General features: G+C 44.8%; 1 protein-coding gene across 1 annotated transcript in view; it reads left to right on the top strand.

Annotated features, from left to right (window-relative positions):
- Positions 1 to 18,873, top strand: part of TRIM25 (tripartite motif containing 25) — a 97,249-nt gene that overhangs the window by 27,820 nt on the left and 50,556 nt on the right. The window contains exons 2-4 of the mRNA XM_088468550.1: positions 1,532 to 1,627; positions 5,642 to 5,875; positions 17,951 to 18,089. Coding sequence (XP_088324676.1) covers positions 1,532 to 1,627; positions 5,642 to 5,875; positions 17,951 to 18,089 — 469 coding nt within the window. The remainder of the gene's footprint in view (positions 1 to 1,531; positions 1,628 to 5,641; positions 5,876 to 17,950; positions 18,090 to 18,873) is intronic.

The raw sequence follows: 18,873 nt of genomic DNA, 5'->3' as shown, positions 1-18,873 counted from the left end.
GTGTCCTTTGCATTCATCCTTCCTTTGTACCTCCTGTGGCGCCTTGGGATTTGACTGTTGTCCTTTGGGCCCTCCATTTGAACCACTGGACTCAGTGGATCTCAAATGGCTTACAGCTAAGACTGTTTTTCTGTTGGCTATTGCTTCCACCAGAAGAGTGTCAGACTTGGGAGCTCTCTCTTGCCGTTCCCCATTTCTTTTCTTTCAACAGGACAGGGCGGTGCTTTGGACTCGCCCTGGGTTCCTTCCTAATGTGGTTTCTAGTTTCCACATAAATTAGGAAATTATTGTACTGGCCTTTAATTTTCCGGACCTCTCGGCGAGTGAGGCCTCATTGGATGTGGTACATGCCCTCAGGATTTATGTGGACCGTACCAGTTCCCTTCGGAAGCCAGATTCCTTGTTTGTCCTATACGACTTTCACTAGAAGGGATGTCCAGCCAATAAACAAACTTTGGCTAGATGGCTTTGCATGGCTATCTCTGAGGCTTACATTCATGAGGGCCTACCAGTGCCAACCTCTGTTACTGCTCGTTCTACTCAGTCTGTGGGTCCTTCGTGGGAAGCCCACCCTTGAAGGTACTGCTTTGGGACATCCCCAAGGTCACCCTGTGGACCCCTATGGACCCTGAAGTAGAAAATGAGAGATATGGTAAGAACTTACCTTTATCTCTCTTTTTACGAAGTCCATTGGGTCCACAGGACACACACCATGACGCACCTGTGCTTCAGTTGGGCTTCACTCTGGTCACCCGTTTTCTTCTCCTTCTGTGTGAGAATGTGATTCTTGAGTGTTCCAGACTTTCTTCTCTTTCTTTTATCCTCCTCCGGTATTTGGCTTGCTACGAAACTGAGGTGCCCTTGGCCCGGCGACGGGGTATAGAAGGAGACATACTGGGAGAAAAATTTACTGCTTAAGGTGCCCGGATGACCCCGCATCACCTATACCCCAAGGTCACCCTGTGGACCCTATGGACCTCGTAGAAAGCGTTAATAAAGGTAAGTTCTTATCATATCTCTCATTATTTTCATCAATTAAGAGTACCAGAGATATACAGATTTTACTTATTTATGTGTATTTTGCCCTCTATTATTAATTCTATGTTGGATTGTATATTTTATTAACTGTCTTAATTGCGCTCCCTGGGTGAATATCTCTTTACCTATCTTGTTTGTTTTTTGGTGTATTTGGCAAAACAGTATTGCCAAGCTGGAAGCTGCATCTATTTCATTCGGTGGACATACATAAATTGGTGGCTTAGGTTTGCGCTAGGGTTTATTTTGTTGAGTCTATACATATAAACCTTACTAAGCCTGAAGAAATGGTCAGTCTGGATTCATGCTGTACTCTGGATTACATGTTCCAGTTATGTCTTGTCCATCAAGAGATTATAACCTATTCATATATAAATATGACATTAGCCAAGCCACTAAATATATACAAGTTAAGGTTTTATATCAACTATCATACAAGAAAAATATTCTGTTAACTCCTGTACATCTGTAATCGAATAATATGTTGTATTTACAGATGTACTATGTCAATCTGCTGCGATCCCTGAATCAGAAATTGGAAAAAGCCACAATCACAGTGGAGGCGGCCCAATGTGAACAAAAAAAATTATTGGTGAGTTCGCTAATCATACAGAAAAGCCCCTTCTTTTTACAATTTCCCTAATCATACAGAAAAGTGTTGGTGAATATACTGATGTTTTGTACAGAAAAGTGTTGGTGGATTTACTTATAATCGATACAGAAATGACCCTCAATGATCAAACTGTTTATTGCCTACTGCAGTGATTCCCAAACTCTGTCCTCCAGGCTCCCTAACAGTCTAGGTTTTAAGGATATCCTTGCTTGAGCACAGATAGTTAAATCAAATTGACTGAAGTACTAATTAAGCCACCTGAAGCATGGATATCCTTAAAACTGGACTTAGGGTGCCTTGAGGACCTTTGGGAACCAGTTGCCTATTGAATCAATATTTTATATCCCATACAGCAATGGCACATAATGTGTCATTGATGCTTATATAACATCTCCTATTGGTTCAAGTTCAGAACATGGGGCCCCCTGGGTTAGCATAACTAAACTGCTTCAGAACATCAGTAAACTTGTTCAGAATATTAAGTCAATTAATTTAACACTTAAACTGCTACTTCTTAATAATGTAACACTTTTTTTAACACAACTTGTAATGCTTTAGTAAACTGTTACTTAGTCCCTTCAATTGTGTTGGAATGTACTCCGCTCCATGTTTGTAGGCATATTGCTCTAGGCAGTCATAGGACCGCCAGTTGTCGTATATTATTGTTGTTCCGGGACGTATATATTCCTAAATGATTGCCAAAAAAGTCTTGCTATTGCGACTTTCAACCACTTTCATAAAACACTTCTCATTCCCCTTTCAATCCCTCCAAACACACAAATGTTCTTCCACTCTTTTACCATGATTATACTTCCTTCGGCCAAAAGGACTCTCATCAATCTCAACAATCACTCCGTCACCGCCCAGCATTTCATTATTATTTTCTTTTATTTATATGGCGTCACAAGTGTTCCGCAGTGCCTAACAAAATACAAAAACAGTTGAGTAGAACAAGAGAACAGTGACTTCCAGTACAAGATATTGCAGGAATAGTACATGGCATATAAACATTGCTGCAACAGCGATCATAACACTCAAATAAGTAGCAGGGTGGCAGAAGTCAAGGGTTAGGTGCTGTTGTATGGAGTAGATAATAGTATATGTAAGGGAAGGAAAAGCACATGGGGGAAGAGGGCCCTGCTTGTTAGAGCTTACATTCTAAATGGTAGGGGCAGACAGACAGGGCTGACAGACGGAATAGACAGTGAGCAAGGAGAAGTGGGACAGAGGGTCAGGATAAGATATGGATGGCTTTGATGATGAAGTGGGTCTTGAGAGCCCGTTTTGAAGTTTTGTAAAGAGGTAGAGAGTCTGATAGGGAGAGGTAGAGAATTCCAGAGGTAGGGACAGCACATGCAAATTCTTGGAGGTAGCCGTGGGTGGAAGTAATCAGTTGGCAGGAGAAGCGGCATTCGTTTGCAGAGGGCGGACAGGAGTGTGAAGGGAGATGAGGTCAGAGATATAAATGGGAGAGGAATGGGTGAGGGCTTTGTGAGTGTGAGAAGCTTGAATTGGGTTTTGAAGGGAAAGGGGAGCCAATGTAAGGCTTGGGGGAGAGGGGAGGCAGATGTAGTATGTTTAGAGAGCAATATGAGCCAGGCAGCAACATTGAGGATAGATTGGAGTGAGAGTCTGGAGTCAGGATGGACAGATAGGAAGAGGTTACAATCAGTAGTCCAATCTAGAGATGACCAGTGAGTGGATGATTTTAGTGGAGGGTCTTAGTAGCATTCGGTATATGAGAGAGTCACTAGAAATATTTTTTAGATGGAAACGGCAGGACTGCGAAAGGCAACGTATGGTTTGAAGGAGTCAAGGATAACCAAGACAGTGCACTTGTGGCCTAGAGGAGATGGTTGTGCTGTCAATACATAATGAAATTGTGGGAAGTGAGGTTATGAAGGAGGGTGGGAAGACAGTCCGTTTAGTCTTAGACATGTTAAGTTTAAGAAAGTAATGGGGCATCCAGGAAGAGATAGCAAAGAGACAGCTGGAGATACGAGTGAGGAGAGAAGGGTAGAGGTCAGGGGAGGAAAGGTAGAACTGAGTATCATCAACATAGAGATGATATTGGAAGCCAAAAGAGCTTATCACCTAAAGAGGACATGTAGAGGGAGAATAGGAGAGGTCAAAGAACAGAGTCTTGAGGGACACCTAGTGGTAGTGGGGTCATAAGAGGATACGGAGAAAGAGCGAGCAGAGAGGTAGGAGGATCGGCAGGAGAGAGCAGTATCACGTAGACCAAGGGAGTGATTGCAGTAGAGAGGTTGAGAAGAAAGAGTAGAGAGTAATAGCCCTTGGTCTTGGCAGCAAGGAGGACATTGGTAAGTTTCGTCAGGGCAATTTCAGTGTAGTGGAGAGGAAGGAAGCCAGACTGATATGGGTCAAGCAGGGAGGTGGCGGAAAGAAAGGCAGTTATAAACACACACACACACACACCTCAACAAACTCTTCAACAAACTCTTCCAAACCACCACAGTTGCTTTCATCATACGCATCTCATCAGTTATACTGATTCACTTCTTCACCCATGTATGCATCATGCCTATGTTCTCTGTGTGTGACTGTACAAAACACTACGTTACAGTTGCTCAGAGAACATAGGCATGTTGCATATCATTTTAATTGGCAGAAGCTGCTTATGCTAACTATTCGCAACACTGTGCGAATAAGACGCATTTGAACGTAGAAAGTGGCACAAAAATACGCTTAGCACTACCGAGTCACGCAATGGCATCGCGTGACTAGAAGGGCTGTTTAGTGCGGAAGGAGGATAGATGTATGAGGACACATCTGTATATAGACCCCAATTGTTACATTGGTAAGAAGTAGCAGTTTTAAGCCGGGTACACACTAGGGCTATATCTGCACGATATGTTGTTTCCAGGCAAATTGGAACAACATGTCGTGGGGATCGTACAGAGCATACACCCAATTGCACACTCCCACAGGTCATATACGATATCTCCTGGTTTGGCCGTGCTGCACGGCCAATCGTAAGATATCGTGGACGATGTTTTGTAGTTCACAGAAGGATGGAACGAGATATAGTTCCGTCGTTCATAGGATTGCACATTGTTTACAGGTTATCTCGTTTGGGCAGGGATAAAGGAAATTAGTCCCGACTATTGTGCCGATTGACTGTTGTCCTGAAGTATACACGGCCTAAGGCCCTCATTCAGAGCCGTACGCTCTGAGCAGAGCGCACGCTCTGAATGAGGGCCGCCCTCCATGAAAATGGAGCGTCCTCCTGGACGCTCGTATAGCTGTGGGTCACCACCCACAGCCTATACGAGCGTGCATTTTGATGGCCGCGATGGTCGCGACCATCGAAACTGCGAGCCGGAGCCTGCGGTTGAGGTTTTCAACCGCAAGCTCCGGAGTGATTTTGGCTCTATCAGACCAAAATCACTCCCACTGACATCACTAGTGATGTCAGTGGGCCGGCTTCTAACGGGAGGCGTTCCCGTGGGAACGCCCCCGTCAGGGAGGCACGCCCACCAAAGGGGGCGTGCTGTCAATCAACATCGACAGCACGCCCCCTTTGATCAGACACAACGAGCGAAGGACTTTCCTTCGCTCGTCGCGTCTGGCGCATGCGCACGACGGAGCTCCCTCCGTCGTGCGCATGCTCAGTCCAGAACATCGACCCACTTGCGAGCGGACAGCCGCTCGCGAGTGGGTCTGAATCAGGCCCTAAGTTTTAAATTGGTTTACTTAATAATCTGAACACGTTTACTGATGTTCTGAAGCAGTTTAGTTATGCTAATGCTAACCCCATGTTTTGGATTTGAACCTCTCAATATATTCTTGTGTACCTCTGTAATCAATGGGTGGAGGTGCTATTATACAGTGGACATTACTTAGAATGTTGGTGCACCTACAGCATTGATACCTAATGTGTGAAAATTATGGTATGCTAAGGAGATTACCAAAGTCAATCCAAAACTTTTATCATTTATAAACCATGTGTGGAAATGCCTGTATATACAGGACATCACTAAGAAGAAGAAGGATCAGGTGGAAGAGGAGTTTGAGGAGATGAAGGCTCTAATTGATGAGGAACGTAATAAAGCTATGGAGAAAGTACAGGAGGAAGAAAATAAATTGAACCAAAAATTTAGTTACACACAAAATGTCCTGAGCAAGAAGAAACAAGAATATCAGCACCTGAAGAGTAAAGTTCAGTCTATTCTGGAAGAGCAGGATGACCTCCAGTTTCTGAAGGTGAGTTTCTATCAGTCTACTTGTACACACCTTTGCATCCCAGCATGCCTGCTATGCACCTGCCTGTTATTCTGTTTCAGCCGCCATTTGCCTGTCTGAACACTTTTAAAAGTATAAGAAGTGGACAGTCTATTTATTCTAATCCACCTGCTGCACGTCTGGCTATACATCCTGTTCTGTCTACTGTATATGGAAAGAGTAATATAGCAGCCAATCCTGGAATGCTGTACAGGTTTTCCAGCTGTAGATCCTGTGAAACCAATTGTATTGCATACATTCTTCTGTTACTTGTGGCCTCAGTACCAGCATTTGTACATCAGTTGGAGGTCAATTTTTATGTCTTGCTATGGAAATATTGCTTCCTTTCATCACATATACTTTATTGGTCTTTATTTCACAATTATTATACATTAGCAATGCCAGTTTTGTTTATTTGAACAAAAAGTGATCTGGGAAAGTAACCTGTTCTTTAAACCATCCTCTCTACAGTCTACCCAGCCATCCAGTCTCCTCTCTCTCCCTACCCGCCCATTCTGTTATTATTTATTCCTGGCAGCATCTAACCACACTCACTGATTGACCGTGGCTGACGATGGAACATTACTTAGAATGTTGGTGTACCTATAGCATTGATACTAGAGATGAGCGTTTCCGGTTCTCAGAGAACCGAACCCACCCGAATTCTGCAGATCCAAGCAGGCTTGGAGTTTCCCACCTGACTCTGATCTCGAAACCGAGGCAAAATCATAGTCGAAAATCTTGCGGTACGCAAGCTTACGTCTCTATGATCAATGTAGTATATAGTGACCATGCGGCGGACACCATTTCACTCCGGCTGTGGAGACTGAACAGGGAGGGTGGGTAGTGTAGGGCTGGGAGAGTGGCGCTGTGCTGTCTGCTGTGTCCTGGGCTGGTGCACTGCTGATCCATTCTGGGCTGGTGTTCTGCTGTCTGCTGAGTCCTGGGCTGGTGCTGCAGTGCTGATCCATTCTGGGCTGGAGTTCTGCTGTCTGCTGTGTCCATCTGGGCTGGTGCAGAATACATCTGGGCTGGTGCTGCGTCCATCTGGGCCCAAGTTCTGGACTCCCAAAAAAAAAAAATATATATATATATTGTAAAAAAAAAAAAAAAAAAGTCTTTTAGTGTAATATTTTTCTGTGCGTGTTAGGCTTAACCGCACAAGATCCAGCCAGCGACGCAAGTTGCAACCTAGTGCTACACGACTCCAGTCGTGATCAATCGCTGCTCTGGGCCCAAGTTCTGGAGCATAAAAAAAAATTAAACTCATTTGTCTTTTCTTTTTTTTTTTTATCATTTACTGTCTGTGTGTGTGCATACGTGTTAGGCTTAACCGCACAAGATCCAGCCAGCAACGCAAGTTTCAACCTAGTGCTGCCCGACAGTCATGATCAATCGGTATTCTGGGCTCAAGTTTTCTTTTTTGTCTAATATTTTTGTGTGCGTGCACTACTGTACGTGTGTGAAATTTGTAACTGCACCTTGGCTACACTATTGGTGCTTGCGACACTGCTTCAAGACCGCAGAAAATATGGAGGGCTGTCACGTGACAGGAGAGCATGGCCAAGAACCACATGTTGTAGCTCCCGCCAGCAGTGCAAGGCCGTCAACTTCCTCGTCCTCTATGAAGGTCCATGCCCCAGGGCTTAAGTTATGCCATCGATATGGTAAAGCTACTTGTACTGAAGTTAAGAAAAAAAATTGAAAGGAAATTTGCCTTTAGATAAACAAAACATTGGCAATATGCCCTTCACTACACAAAGTGGCAAGGAAAGGATAAGGCCCTGGCCTTTCTTTAGGAAGACTGCTGATTCTGATAGCCCTTCGGAAAAAACAACTGTGTGCCCTGAGAAATCGAAATCAGAAATCCCAGAGGAGAGTGCAAGTGTGTCCGCGGTTGCCATGTGTGAGCCAGACCTAAATACTAGTGTACTGGAGGATCCTCCAAGTTCCAAAATTTGTGTGCCCTCTGTAAATGTGGGGAAGGGCAGTCAACATCTTGCAGACGTAGTGAGGATGCTTCTGTGGAACTGCACATGGAGGAGGAGGATAGTTTGGTAGTTGAAGATGATGAGGATGTTGATGCCGAGGATGTCCTTTGTGTAAGTAAGGCAACAGCTGTTGCCCATGGATTGAAAAAGCCAAAGCCCATTGTTGTCATGCCGGGACAAAAGACAAAAAAATCCACTTCTCACGTGTGGAATTATTTCCACCCCAATCCGGACAACAGTTGTCAAGCCATATGTAACCATTGCAAAGCAAGAGTGAGTAGAAGGAGGGACCTAAACCACCTAGGAAACTCCTCCTTGTTAAGTCACTTGGAGTGCATTCATCAAATATCAAAGTGTATGTCGCCAAGTTCAAAAACTCAAAACGTAACAAGTCCAGTATCACCTACCTGCTCCCTCTCTGTGGGATCCAAGGGCCTTCGATCTCCAACACCAACTCCTGCATCATCATCAACATTCTCATTCGTGATCGGAGGTAATTTAAAAAAACAATTGACTATTAAACAGTCCTTTGATAGAGGAAGTAAGTATAACAGCTGTCACCCAGTTTCACAGCGGATCACTGACGCCATGACGGCTGTGCTAGTATTAGATGGTGAAATAATAAAAAATTAGGATGATAGTGTGGAGGAAGTGCAAAAGGAGGATGAGGGGGAAATTTGTATGCTATCTGACGCTAATGTGGATGTTGATGATAAGGATGTGGTTTGCGTAAATCAGCCACCAGTGGCAGCAGTTCTTGCTAATGATAAAAAGAAAGCCAGAAAAGCAACGTCTTGGGTGTGGAATTATTTGAATCTAAATTCTGACAACAGTTGTGAAGGCATCTGTTCCATTTGTAAATCAAAGTTAGCAGAGGAAGGGACGTTAACCATCTAGGCACCTCCTCCCTGTTACGTCATTTGCAGCGAGTTCATGCAATTTGTTTAACAAAATTATAATTTGTAAATTAATAACAAGCAGTCCAGTATTAGCTACCAGCAGTTTGGACCAGCACATGCAATCTCCATCACCAACACCCTCATCATCAACCTCCTCCTTAATAATTGAAGGTAGTCCTTCCAAAAAATGTTTTGTGGGGGCCCAAACAAACCAATGAGTTCAGCCACAAAAGTGTCCGTCCTAGCGGCTAAAGTGCTTGGTTTGTTAAACTGTACATGTCCTTTTTAATATCCCACATAAGAGTGGATGGGAGGGACAATTCCATCTTGCACCTGTTTCCTTTACATTTGGCACAATTTGGGGCATTGCCAACTGACATTATTATAGTTTATTAAACTGCCATCCTGTCTGCCACTGCTGTGTGGCAATGTTTCATAGATGTCCTATATTTTTTTTTAAACTGCCATGCGTTTGTGCTGCTGCTCTGTTGCTTACTTTAGCCAGCCAGCTCGCTGCGTGTGTAGGTTCAAATCCCGACAGCGGCAGCCCGGCAAGGGTGAAAATCCGTATCGTCCCTAAGGTAGGTATCGCTAACCTAATTCCCCCCCCTAACCCTCCCTTATGGGTGCCTAACCCTAACCTCCCCCCCAAGTGCCTAAACCTAACCCCCCCTTCCCCGCCACCTAAACCTAAGTCCCCCCGGGGGTGCCAAACCTAACCTCCCCCCCGGGGGTGCCTAACCCTAACCCTCCCTTCCCCTAGCCTATCCCTAACTTCCCGGGGGATGCCTAACCCTGAGTCCCCCGAGGGAGCCCTAAACCTAACACCCTCCTCCCCCCCCCTCCCCCCTGCGGCTGTCCGCGCCCGGCATCACTTTGATCGGGATGCCGGGCGTCGGCCTTCCGGCGTCTGGTTAATGACAGGCATTTAGATTTAGAACATCTGGAAGCCGGCGGTCGGGATTTAGGGCCTGATTCAGACCCACTCGCGAGCGGCTGTCCGCTCGCAAGTGGGTCGATGGTGTGCACTGCGCATGCGCACGACGGAGGGAGCTCCGTCGTGCGCATTCGCGAGTCGCGACGAGCGAAGGACTTTCCTTCGCTCGTTGTGTCTGATCAAAGGGGGCGTGCTGTCGATGTTGATTGACAGCACGCCCCCTTAGGTGGGCGTGCCGAGGGCGTGCCTCCCAGACGGAGGCGTTCCCAAGGGAACGCCTACCGTCAGAAGCCGGCCCCACTGACATCACTAGTGATGTCTGATAGAGCCAAAATCACTCCGGGCCTTGCGGTTGAGAAACTCAACCGCAGGCTTCGGCTCGCAGTGGCGATGGTCGCGATGGTCAAGACCATCGCGACCATCAACCTGCACGCTCGTATATGCTGTGGGTGGTGACCCACAGCTATACGAGCGTCCAGGAGGACGCTCCATAATTATGGAGGTGGGCCCTGATTCAGAGCGAGCGCTCTGGTCAGAGCGTCCGGCTCTGAATCAGGGCCTTAGACCGTCTGCTTCCAAACTGCATCCCCTCGCTGCAGCCTTTGGCCTGTATTGGTGAAAAATAGTGAAATCAATATTGTGAGCTGTGAGGTGGTTAAAAAGGCCTAGAAATGCCTGAAAATTATTGTTATTAAGGTTTTAGCTGTTTATATAATTTTTTGCAAAAAAATATAGAGCCAGAACCTAAAAACAAAACACCAAGGAAAAAAAATCCAAAACCAGGGGAGATCCAAAACCAAAACACGGGGGTCGGCGCACATCTCTAATTGATACCTAATGTGTGAAAATAAACGGTATGCTAAGGAGATTACCAAAGTCAACCCTGCCCCAATTTTGTTTTTCTCTCTCATCCATAGTCTATAGTCGGATACTGACGGTAGGGGTTGGTTAGGCTGCAGGGGTGGGGGGTTAGGGTTATGCTGCTGGGGGAGGGGGGGGGGGGGTTAGGCTGCGAAGAGGGGAGGTTATGGTTAGACTGCGGGAAAGGGTTAGTGGGAGGGTTAGGAGACTTACTTTTGGGAATCGGGATTCTGACAGTCGGGATGCCACTGTCTGTATTTTGGCCGCGCAGGCATCCTGTCCGCCGTGATCCCATACCCAACCCATTAAATAATAATGCACAATACAAGCCACTGTTAATTTAGAAGACTTAGGGCCTGATTCACTACTTTTCACAACTGCGATTACGCATGCAATCGGCCGATTGTTGCATTCTGCGCATGCTTATGCACCGCAGTGCGCGAACTGGCCACTGCGATCGCAATGACTATGCAGACCCAGAGTGATTGACAGGTAGTGCCATTTGTGGGAGGTGACAGGGGGTGGTCGGCGAATCGCGGGTGTGCCATTGCGTTTGAACGCCGTTGCATGGGCGTGCATAAATGATCCACTGCGATGCCTTACGCAGCTTGAATACTTATAGCGTGTGATGAAGTTAGCAATTCCTGAGTAAGGTCTGACCTTGTGCAAGTGTGCGTGAGGCTCTAATTGTACTCAATGTTACCAATGGTTTTGCAGTCTTGCTAAACATTACGGATGTGTGTAAGGTAAGGTGGGCGTCCTTATGTTGTACTGCGACAGCAAGCATATTATCGCAGTTGAACGGCTTGCGTAATTGCAGTTGCAATCATAGTGAATCAGGCCCATAGTCAGCTAATATAGAGTGTGTATAATGTATTTGCACAGAGGCATAGGATGCAACTAGTGTGTTGCTTGTGCTGCTTCACTGATTGCTGGGCATTGGTCAGTGCAGTAAGAAAGTAGACACAGGCTTCCTATGTGGAAGGAAGGATAGTATTGCATCTGCTGAGAGCTAATAGCTCCTGATGTCCTAAACATTTCAAGGCTGTGACAAATTTAAAAGTGATAGAAAAGTTAAAACAATAAAGTGCTAAGTGCATAAATACATGCGTACACACATATATACAGGGGCGCAGCCCCCCGCAGCAGGTGCGGTACTTCGGGCAGGGAGAGAGAGGACTGACTCTGTTGTTGTAGCAGCCTCTTTCCCAAGCCCAGCACACACTCGCACACACTCACTGCCCCAGCATTAAAAGCTGGTTTGGTCTGGATGCACCACCCTTGTGATAAAGTCAAATAGGGGGATTAATGAAATTGGGCAGTGAACATCAGGAAATTTAGGGTACTTCCTAGGATTTGATAGTACTATAATAATGGCATTCAACATGGAAACTGGAAACTTATCCTTATAAAGGCCGTTAAAAAAGTCCTAGGAGCTTAGGGATAAATAGTTGGGCATGTTTTTTTTATATACCTCCAAAGGAATGTCATCAAAACCCAGGGCCTTATCACCTGGGAAGGAGGATCTAGCCTTATCAATCTCCTGCAAAGTCAATGGTGCATCCAAAAACGCCTGATCATCAGGAGATAATTGTTGGAGCCCAACAGCAGCTACATATGACTCCAGCTCGTCCGTGGCACAGGACATCCTTGAACTATAGATATTTTTATAAAAGGTTAGAAAAGTGTTGGCAAAATCAGGGATAGGTGTAACAGTCAATCCGTTTACATGAGTTCAGAAACTGCTGTTGAGGGTCAGTCAGCATGAACCAAATGCGCTGAATATCTACCTGTCCTATCTGCATAAGTGTAGTGAGAGTGTGCTTGGAACAATAATCTGCGTGTAGCTCTGTCTGTGAGGTGATCCTTCCAGGCAGATTGAGCTGCCAGCCACTGATCCCGTGTCTGTTCCAATCTGTTTCCTAAATATATGGATTGTAAACTACAGCATGCGTTCTCAAGATCAGAATCCTTTGATCTATAACATTTCTTAAGCTCAGAAACTCGTCTAAGTAGAGTCTCCCGCATAAAGTCCTTTAAAGCATACCAAACAATAGCTGTCAAAGTGGACCAAGTATGATCAGTAAAATAACCCTCCCACAATGCCTCCAGTTCAGATCCTGCACCCATTTGTAGTAACCAGGATGGGTGCAGATTCCAAAACAATTGACCTCCTAGGGCTGTTCACCTCTACAGTCATTACAAGAGGAAAACCCCACTAGTTTTATATTTAATCCCATATATCAATCCCATGTATCTAGAAACAACGGCCATGAGCGAAAAGAAAAGGAGAAGCAGGAGTACTGTACCACTCCAGGGTGCTTCGCCCTCCAAGCTACAAATCTCTCAAAATTATCACACCCGTCACTGGTCCTGTATTAGGTGCCTCACACCATTTATCCAAGAGTGGGTCTAGTAAAACATTGAAGTCTCACAGGCATATCACAAGTGTGCTAAGTTAAGGGCAACAAATTCAGCCGCTTTCTTTTATACATCATATGAAAATGGTGGGGGTGGGTGTATGTAAACTGACAGAATAAACAGGGGAGTGGAGTGCAGTCTAAAGGCCCCCATACGCTGTGCAATTCAAAGTTAGTAAGATGTGTTGTACGATTGCCCTTAAAATTCTTCCCTTGAAATTTTTCATGAGATGTGGTCAAATGGTGTACGATTGATCATTACGATCAATGCATAGAAATATATCACATTGTACTCAAAAGATCGTAGATCTCTCTGCAAAACAATCTGATCTGCGATCCAACTAGAGGACGGCGGGAACGCGCATCGGGGTCGCAGAGCACATAAAAAACACCTGTTTTCCACTGGAGGTGGTTATATTGTGAGGCATGATATGCCCAATCCACCCAAGTTCATTTAAGAGAGAATTTTGCTCCTGGTTAAATGGGTTTCCATTAAGCAAGAGTCATATTGTCTAATCTATTTTAATACCAGGAAGCGTTTAACTTTGTCATTAACCCCTTGGACATTCCAGGTAAGTATATTCTGCATCAGTGAAGAATGACATATGTTCCATTACCAGAGCAAATAAAGCCCATACCAGTGCATAATCCTAACAGTGTTGTGAGAAAAGTGCGGTATAAAAATAATACAATAAGAAATCTGGCAAGGTACAGTGTTCAACCGTCTAAATTGCATAACATTATTAGGAGAAATAGAACAGCCCAATACCTTAGATAGGTTCTCTGTCCATTATTCTTTTAGGCCTGACACACATAACGATTTGCCACCAAAGTCAGCGAGGTGAAAGACACTTGTGAAGAAAACTTGCATTAAAAGAAAAAAAATCACTTTTTGGCAGAGTATAAATTAGGAGCTAGCTGTCTGTTCCCAGGAGCATGATGGTCCAGCCACGCACCCGCTTCGTGAGGTGTAGTAAAGAATTGAGACTCATTCACCATCACAAGTCGTTTGGACGGGCAGAGCTTAGCAAAAGAGAAATTAAAGTCTCGAAGTCTACGTTTAATAGGAAGGAATCTGTCCCTGTCTTTCTGGACTTTCACCGCAAAATCAGTTAACAGATATTTTAACTCCATTCCTCTTCATTGGGCCTTTAGTGTGTCTCAAGCGTAGCACTGCGTCCCGATCTTTATAGTGTAACAGTTTGGCTATGAAGGTGTAAGGCACAGAGCCTGGCGGTATGGGTCTAAGAGGAATGCGGTGTGCCCTTTCCACTGCTAATTGAGAAGCGAACGAGTGTCTTTCATAGGTATCAATCAGCCATGACTCAAAAAAAGGATTCTGGGGAGGACCCCTCTTCCCTCTCTGGGAGACTCACGAATCGAACGTTGTTGCAGCGTATCATACCCTCCATATCTGACATCTTATTTTGCATAATGGACACCTGCTGGCACAAAGTTTTTAAACTTGTTGCTTCAGTGGGCCATGAGAATCTTCTAGCCTTGATATACGGGTTTCCACTTCCCTCACTCTCTCTCTAACCCTCTGTACATCTTGCCTGAGCAGTGAGCGGTCACATTTAGCACACTCAATTTTATCTGACAAGTGCTTTTCACTTGATATCTCTGCTTCCAAAACATGTTGTAATGTGACCTCAGGAGGGACTTCAGGGTCAGAGCTTAATGAACTACCTGTGGGATCAGGCTGGGGGTGTCAGGGGCTGTGGGGTAGACGAGCGTGCATATCGCTGTAATTTTGCTGTAGCATGTCTATATTTGCCTACAGTTAGGAAGTGCCCTGCTGATGTCAACAAGCTTATAGTAAAGTATACTGTTGCAATGTAGGGAAGCAAGATGGCCACCAAGCGTGTCCAGCGGGGCCTCAGCGGTAATGGCATCCACAGGCACAGGTAGAGGGCCGGGACAGCACCTCAGCGCAGACACAAAGGTACCTGAGAATGGAGCGGCTCCTGCTGTCACGCCCACAGCAGAGCAGAAGCCGCGTCCCAGGATCCTCAGTAAGATAGGCCGCATAGGCGGACAGTGTCTCCCGGCAGCTTCAACAGCTTTTGCTACAACAGTGCTTGAACGGAATAGGGATCCTTCTTTGTGTTACACTTACCGGATAGCAGAGTGCGGCTCCGGAGGACAGGTAAGCAATAGGCACCACAGTCACCAGTGCAGTGAAGAAAGGATGGCGGGCTAGCTGGATTACTGGCTGGAGAGCTCACAGACCTCACGTCTTACTCCATTGACACTGTGGCCACGCCCCCTTGCCTCCTGTCCATTTAACAAATTCAGCATGTACCTCAGGTTGGAGACATGCACAGCAATGTAATATTTTAATCCGTTTCTTCTAGCCTGGGCTGTCGGCTTAAACTCAGAGAGACATCTGGGAGTAGAGGAGATAGTGTACTCTCTCCTCGGCAGCCTCATGGACAGAGGGAGAACATTCCGCCCTGTACTGTTACAGTTAGGCTTTTTGCTTGTTGGGGCCCCCAACATGCCTTGCACCTCCTGAGTTAATTCAAAGTCTGGAGACACCATTACAAGACCCTTCAGCTCACTAGAGTGGCTTGCCCGGAGTGCAGCTACTTCATCCATGGGCTGCTCCTGCAACCCATCACTGGATTAACCAAGATGGGGAGCCCCTACAGCACCACCTACCCTCTGGTTCCTCAGTACACTGATTGAAGCACCTGGCAGCCCTGGAGGAGCCCCATTCCTGCCACTGAACCACCAATGTAAACAAACATAAACATTTTATATACTTCCAAATACATTAGTCCTGGTGCCCACATCAGGACATAATACTCCTAGCACCAACTTTCCTGACGCTGAAGTGCTTTACAATATACCCACTTATATTTTATACATCTATTTAGCTGCACATTCACTAGTCCCGGAGCATCATGTTGCAGGGCTGAACTCTTTCAGTACTTTGTTCAGGTGCTGTGGCGCAATACTTTTATATAAATTAGGTGGGGTTAACACTCTGTGCTGTGTCAGCCATCTTGGAATTCTGGTGCCAAGCTACTACTCTCATCTCTACACTCATTCTGCTATAATCTCTGTTGCATAAATTTATCCTCATCTTCCAATCTATTTTCTGTCCTCTCCTTAACACTGCTGTGTACCCAACCCACCCATCCTCTCATTTTGTCCTCTGACTACACTCTGTAAAATCTTCTCTCATCCTCCTCTCCTCAATCCTACCCTGCAATATCCCTCACCAATTCTTCCAATCTACATTCCACTACCCTCACCATACATTCTACCTCACACATACTCTATCATTCTAGTATCCACTCTCCTGTTCATATAATCCCTTCCACACACATTGTATCATCTTCCTGTTTACTGTCTGCTTCAGTATTCTCTATTTCTCCCGTCACTACTGTATACCCTTACACCCTCCCCCAACCATCCCTTGTCCAGTATACTGTTCTTACACTCTCCCCAACCTTCCCCAACAAATCCTCTATTATTCTTCTTTTTATATTTATCTCTACTTATTCTGCCCTTCACTCTCCCAAATCAATTATTACACTGTCCTTCACCTACAGTCTCCCCTACACATCCACTATCATGCTTTTCTCCACTTTCCTTCTCCTATAAACTATACCCACAAACTGTCATTCTTTTCTTTTCTGTATTCATCCCTCACCTATTCTCTATCCTCCTCATTACCACTGTCCTGCCCTATATACTAACAGTCCAGGGATAGGCAATCTGTGGTACTCCAGCTACTACATAACTATACATCCCTATCCCTACAATAGCCTTATCACTACTCTCCAACCCTATGGCCATTACCACACCTCTGTAGTCCTCATTTCCACTATCCTCCCAATCAGCCATATCCTCACTCGCCGTCCCTATAACCATTACCACACCTCTGTAGTCCTCATTTCCACTATCCTCCCGATCAGCCATATCCCCACTCTCCGTCCCTATAACCATTACCACACCTCTGTAATCTTCATCTCTGCTATCCTCCCGATCAGCCATATCCCCACTCTCCGTCCCTATAACCATTACCACACCTCTGTAGTCCTCATCTCTGCTATCCTCCCGATCAGCCATATCCCCACTCTCCGTCCCTATAATCATTACCACACCTCTGTAATCCTCATTTCCACTATTCTTCCGATCAGCCATATCCCCACTCTCCGTCCCTATAACCATTACCACACCTTTGTAACCCTCATCTCTGCTATCCTCCCGATCAGTTTCCTCTCCACTCTCCGTCCCTATATCTCCTTTCGTACGATCACTATCATTCTACTCTCCACTTTCCTCCCCAAAATCTCCCCCATCCATCCTATAATGTTTCCTTGACAGTGCACGCGATGTTTAGCACATGCTCCTGCTACATTTATTTCTATGGTGGGGTTTACATTTATTATCTGTAATTTATTGCAGTCAGATATTCTAAAGGGGGTACATTAAATATGACTAGGGTTTGACTTAAAGGTACTGTAACATATCCTACTGTAAGGCAAATGTGTCTAATTGTGCCACGCATAGTATAATGTATACGCCTGACTTATAGATTCTTTCTGAGCAAGCCTTCTGTCATATAGTCAGTACTTTGTGGAACTAGAAAATCCCCAGTGACGACATACTGTACACCAACTACAGACATCCTTTGCAATTAGACCAAATCCACAAACTGGTAGAAGGTAAAGGGATGAGAAGAAAGGTTTGTGGGGAAGTGAAACAATGGTAGATCTTGTAAATGGAGAGCTTTGCAATCATGCTAACTAGCATGTTCTGGGAGGTAGATCATATAGCTGGAATATTTGTATATATTGATTCAATATTTACATAAAAAAATGTAGAAAAATAAAAATATATATTTAGGTAGGGTTAATGTTTGAATAAATATGCAACAAATTGACATTTATAATGCACATGCTGATTAACTGTCTTGTTTTAATTCAAACCAGCAAGCGACGAAAGTAAAAGACGCAATATCCAAAGACCCCTTTAAGCCAAACACAGTGTTTGATGAGAGATTAATGCATAACATCTACAAAGATGCTGTATCCCTCAAAGAGACCATCAAATCAAAGATCAGCCAACTGGGTAAGACGCCGTTATTTTCACCCCACCCTGTTCATGTATGTTGTTACATTTACACCAATAACCAGTAGAGGGCATTAAAGGGAAAAATCCTTTCCTTGAGGTGGCGGATTTTGTTTTGCAGTAGTAGGACATTATCCTCATTCGATGGGGCAGGTAGATTGGTATGTGGTTAGGGACTTTGCATTTGGGCAGCGTAGATGAAGAAGACACACACACGTACATCCTGTATACACCTATACAGAAATTATTAGCGACCTGCACTTCACTCGGTTGCTGCTATGTAGTGATAGAATGGAGTCCCTAGAGAACCTCTACATAGATATAACAACAAGGGTATACCTATATTAGATAGGTATCACATATACCAATACACAAGAATGCAATAAAACAAAGTTCGCCCGACAGGGTATATAAACTCTTCTATCTTCAGACCGATTTTCAGAAACAAGGATATCTTTCCAAGGTTCCAATCATAGGCAATTCAACGTATTGGACACTTCTTAATCTCTCAATGTTCCGCATCCATATAAGAGAGAAGAAAAGGGATCCAAAAATAGTGCAATACTATAAAGTTTTAATTCCGCACAATATATTCAAAATTCTCATACATATGATACATTTATGTGTGTATATAATGCAATATAATAAAAACTCCATCAATAACAACAAGGTAATCAAGGCGTACCGAAAGGAGTGGGTGCATTGAAAATACACCTATACTCGCATGACTGAAGCTCACACTTTCTGGGAACAGAAATCTGCATGACTGTATCGACAATCAACC

Source organism: Taudactylus pleione, unplaced genomic scaffold (assembly GCF_031769625.1).
Source record: "Taudactylus pleione unplaced genomic scaffold, aTauple2 ptg000012l, whole genome shotgun sequence".
Classification (NCBI taxonomy): domain Eukaryota; kingdom Metazoa; phylum Chordata; class Amphibia; order Anura; family Myobatrachidae; genus Taudactylus; species Taudactylus pleione.
The sequence above is the reverse complement of the archived record's forward strand: the minus strand, read 5'-3'. Positions and strand labels throughout refer to the sequence as shown.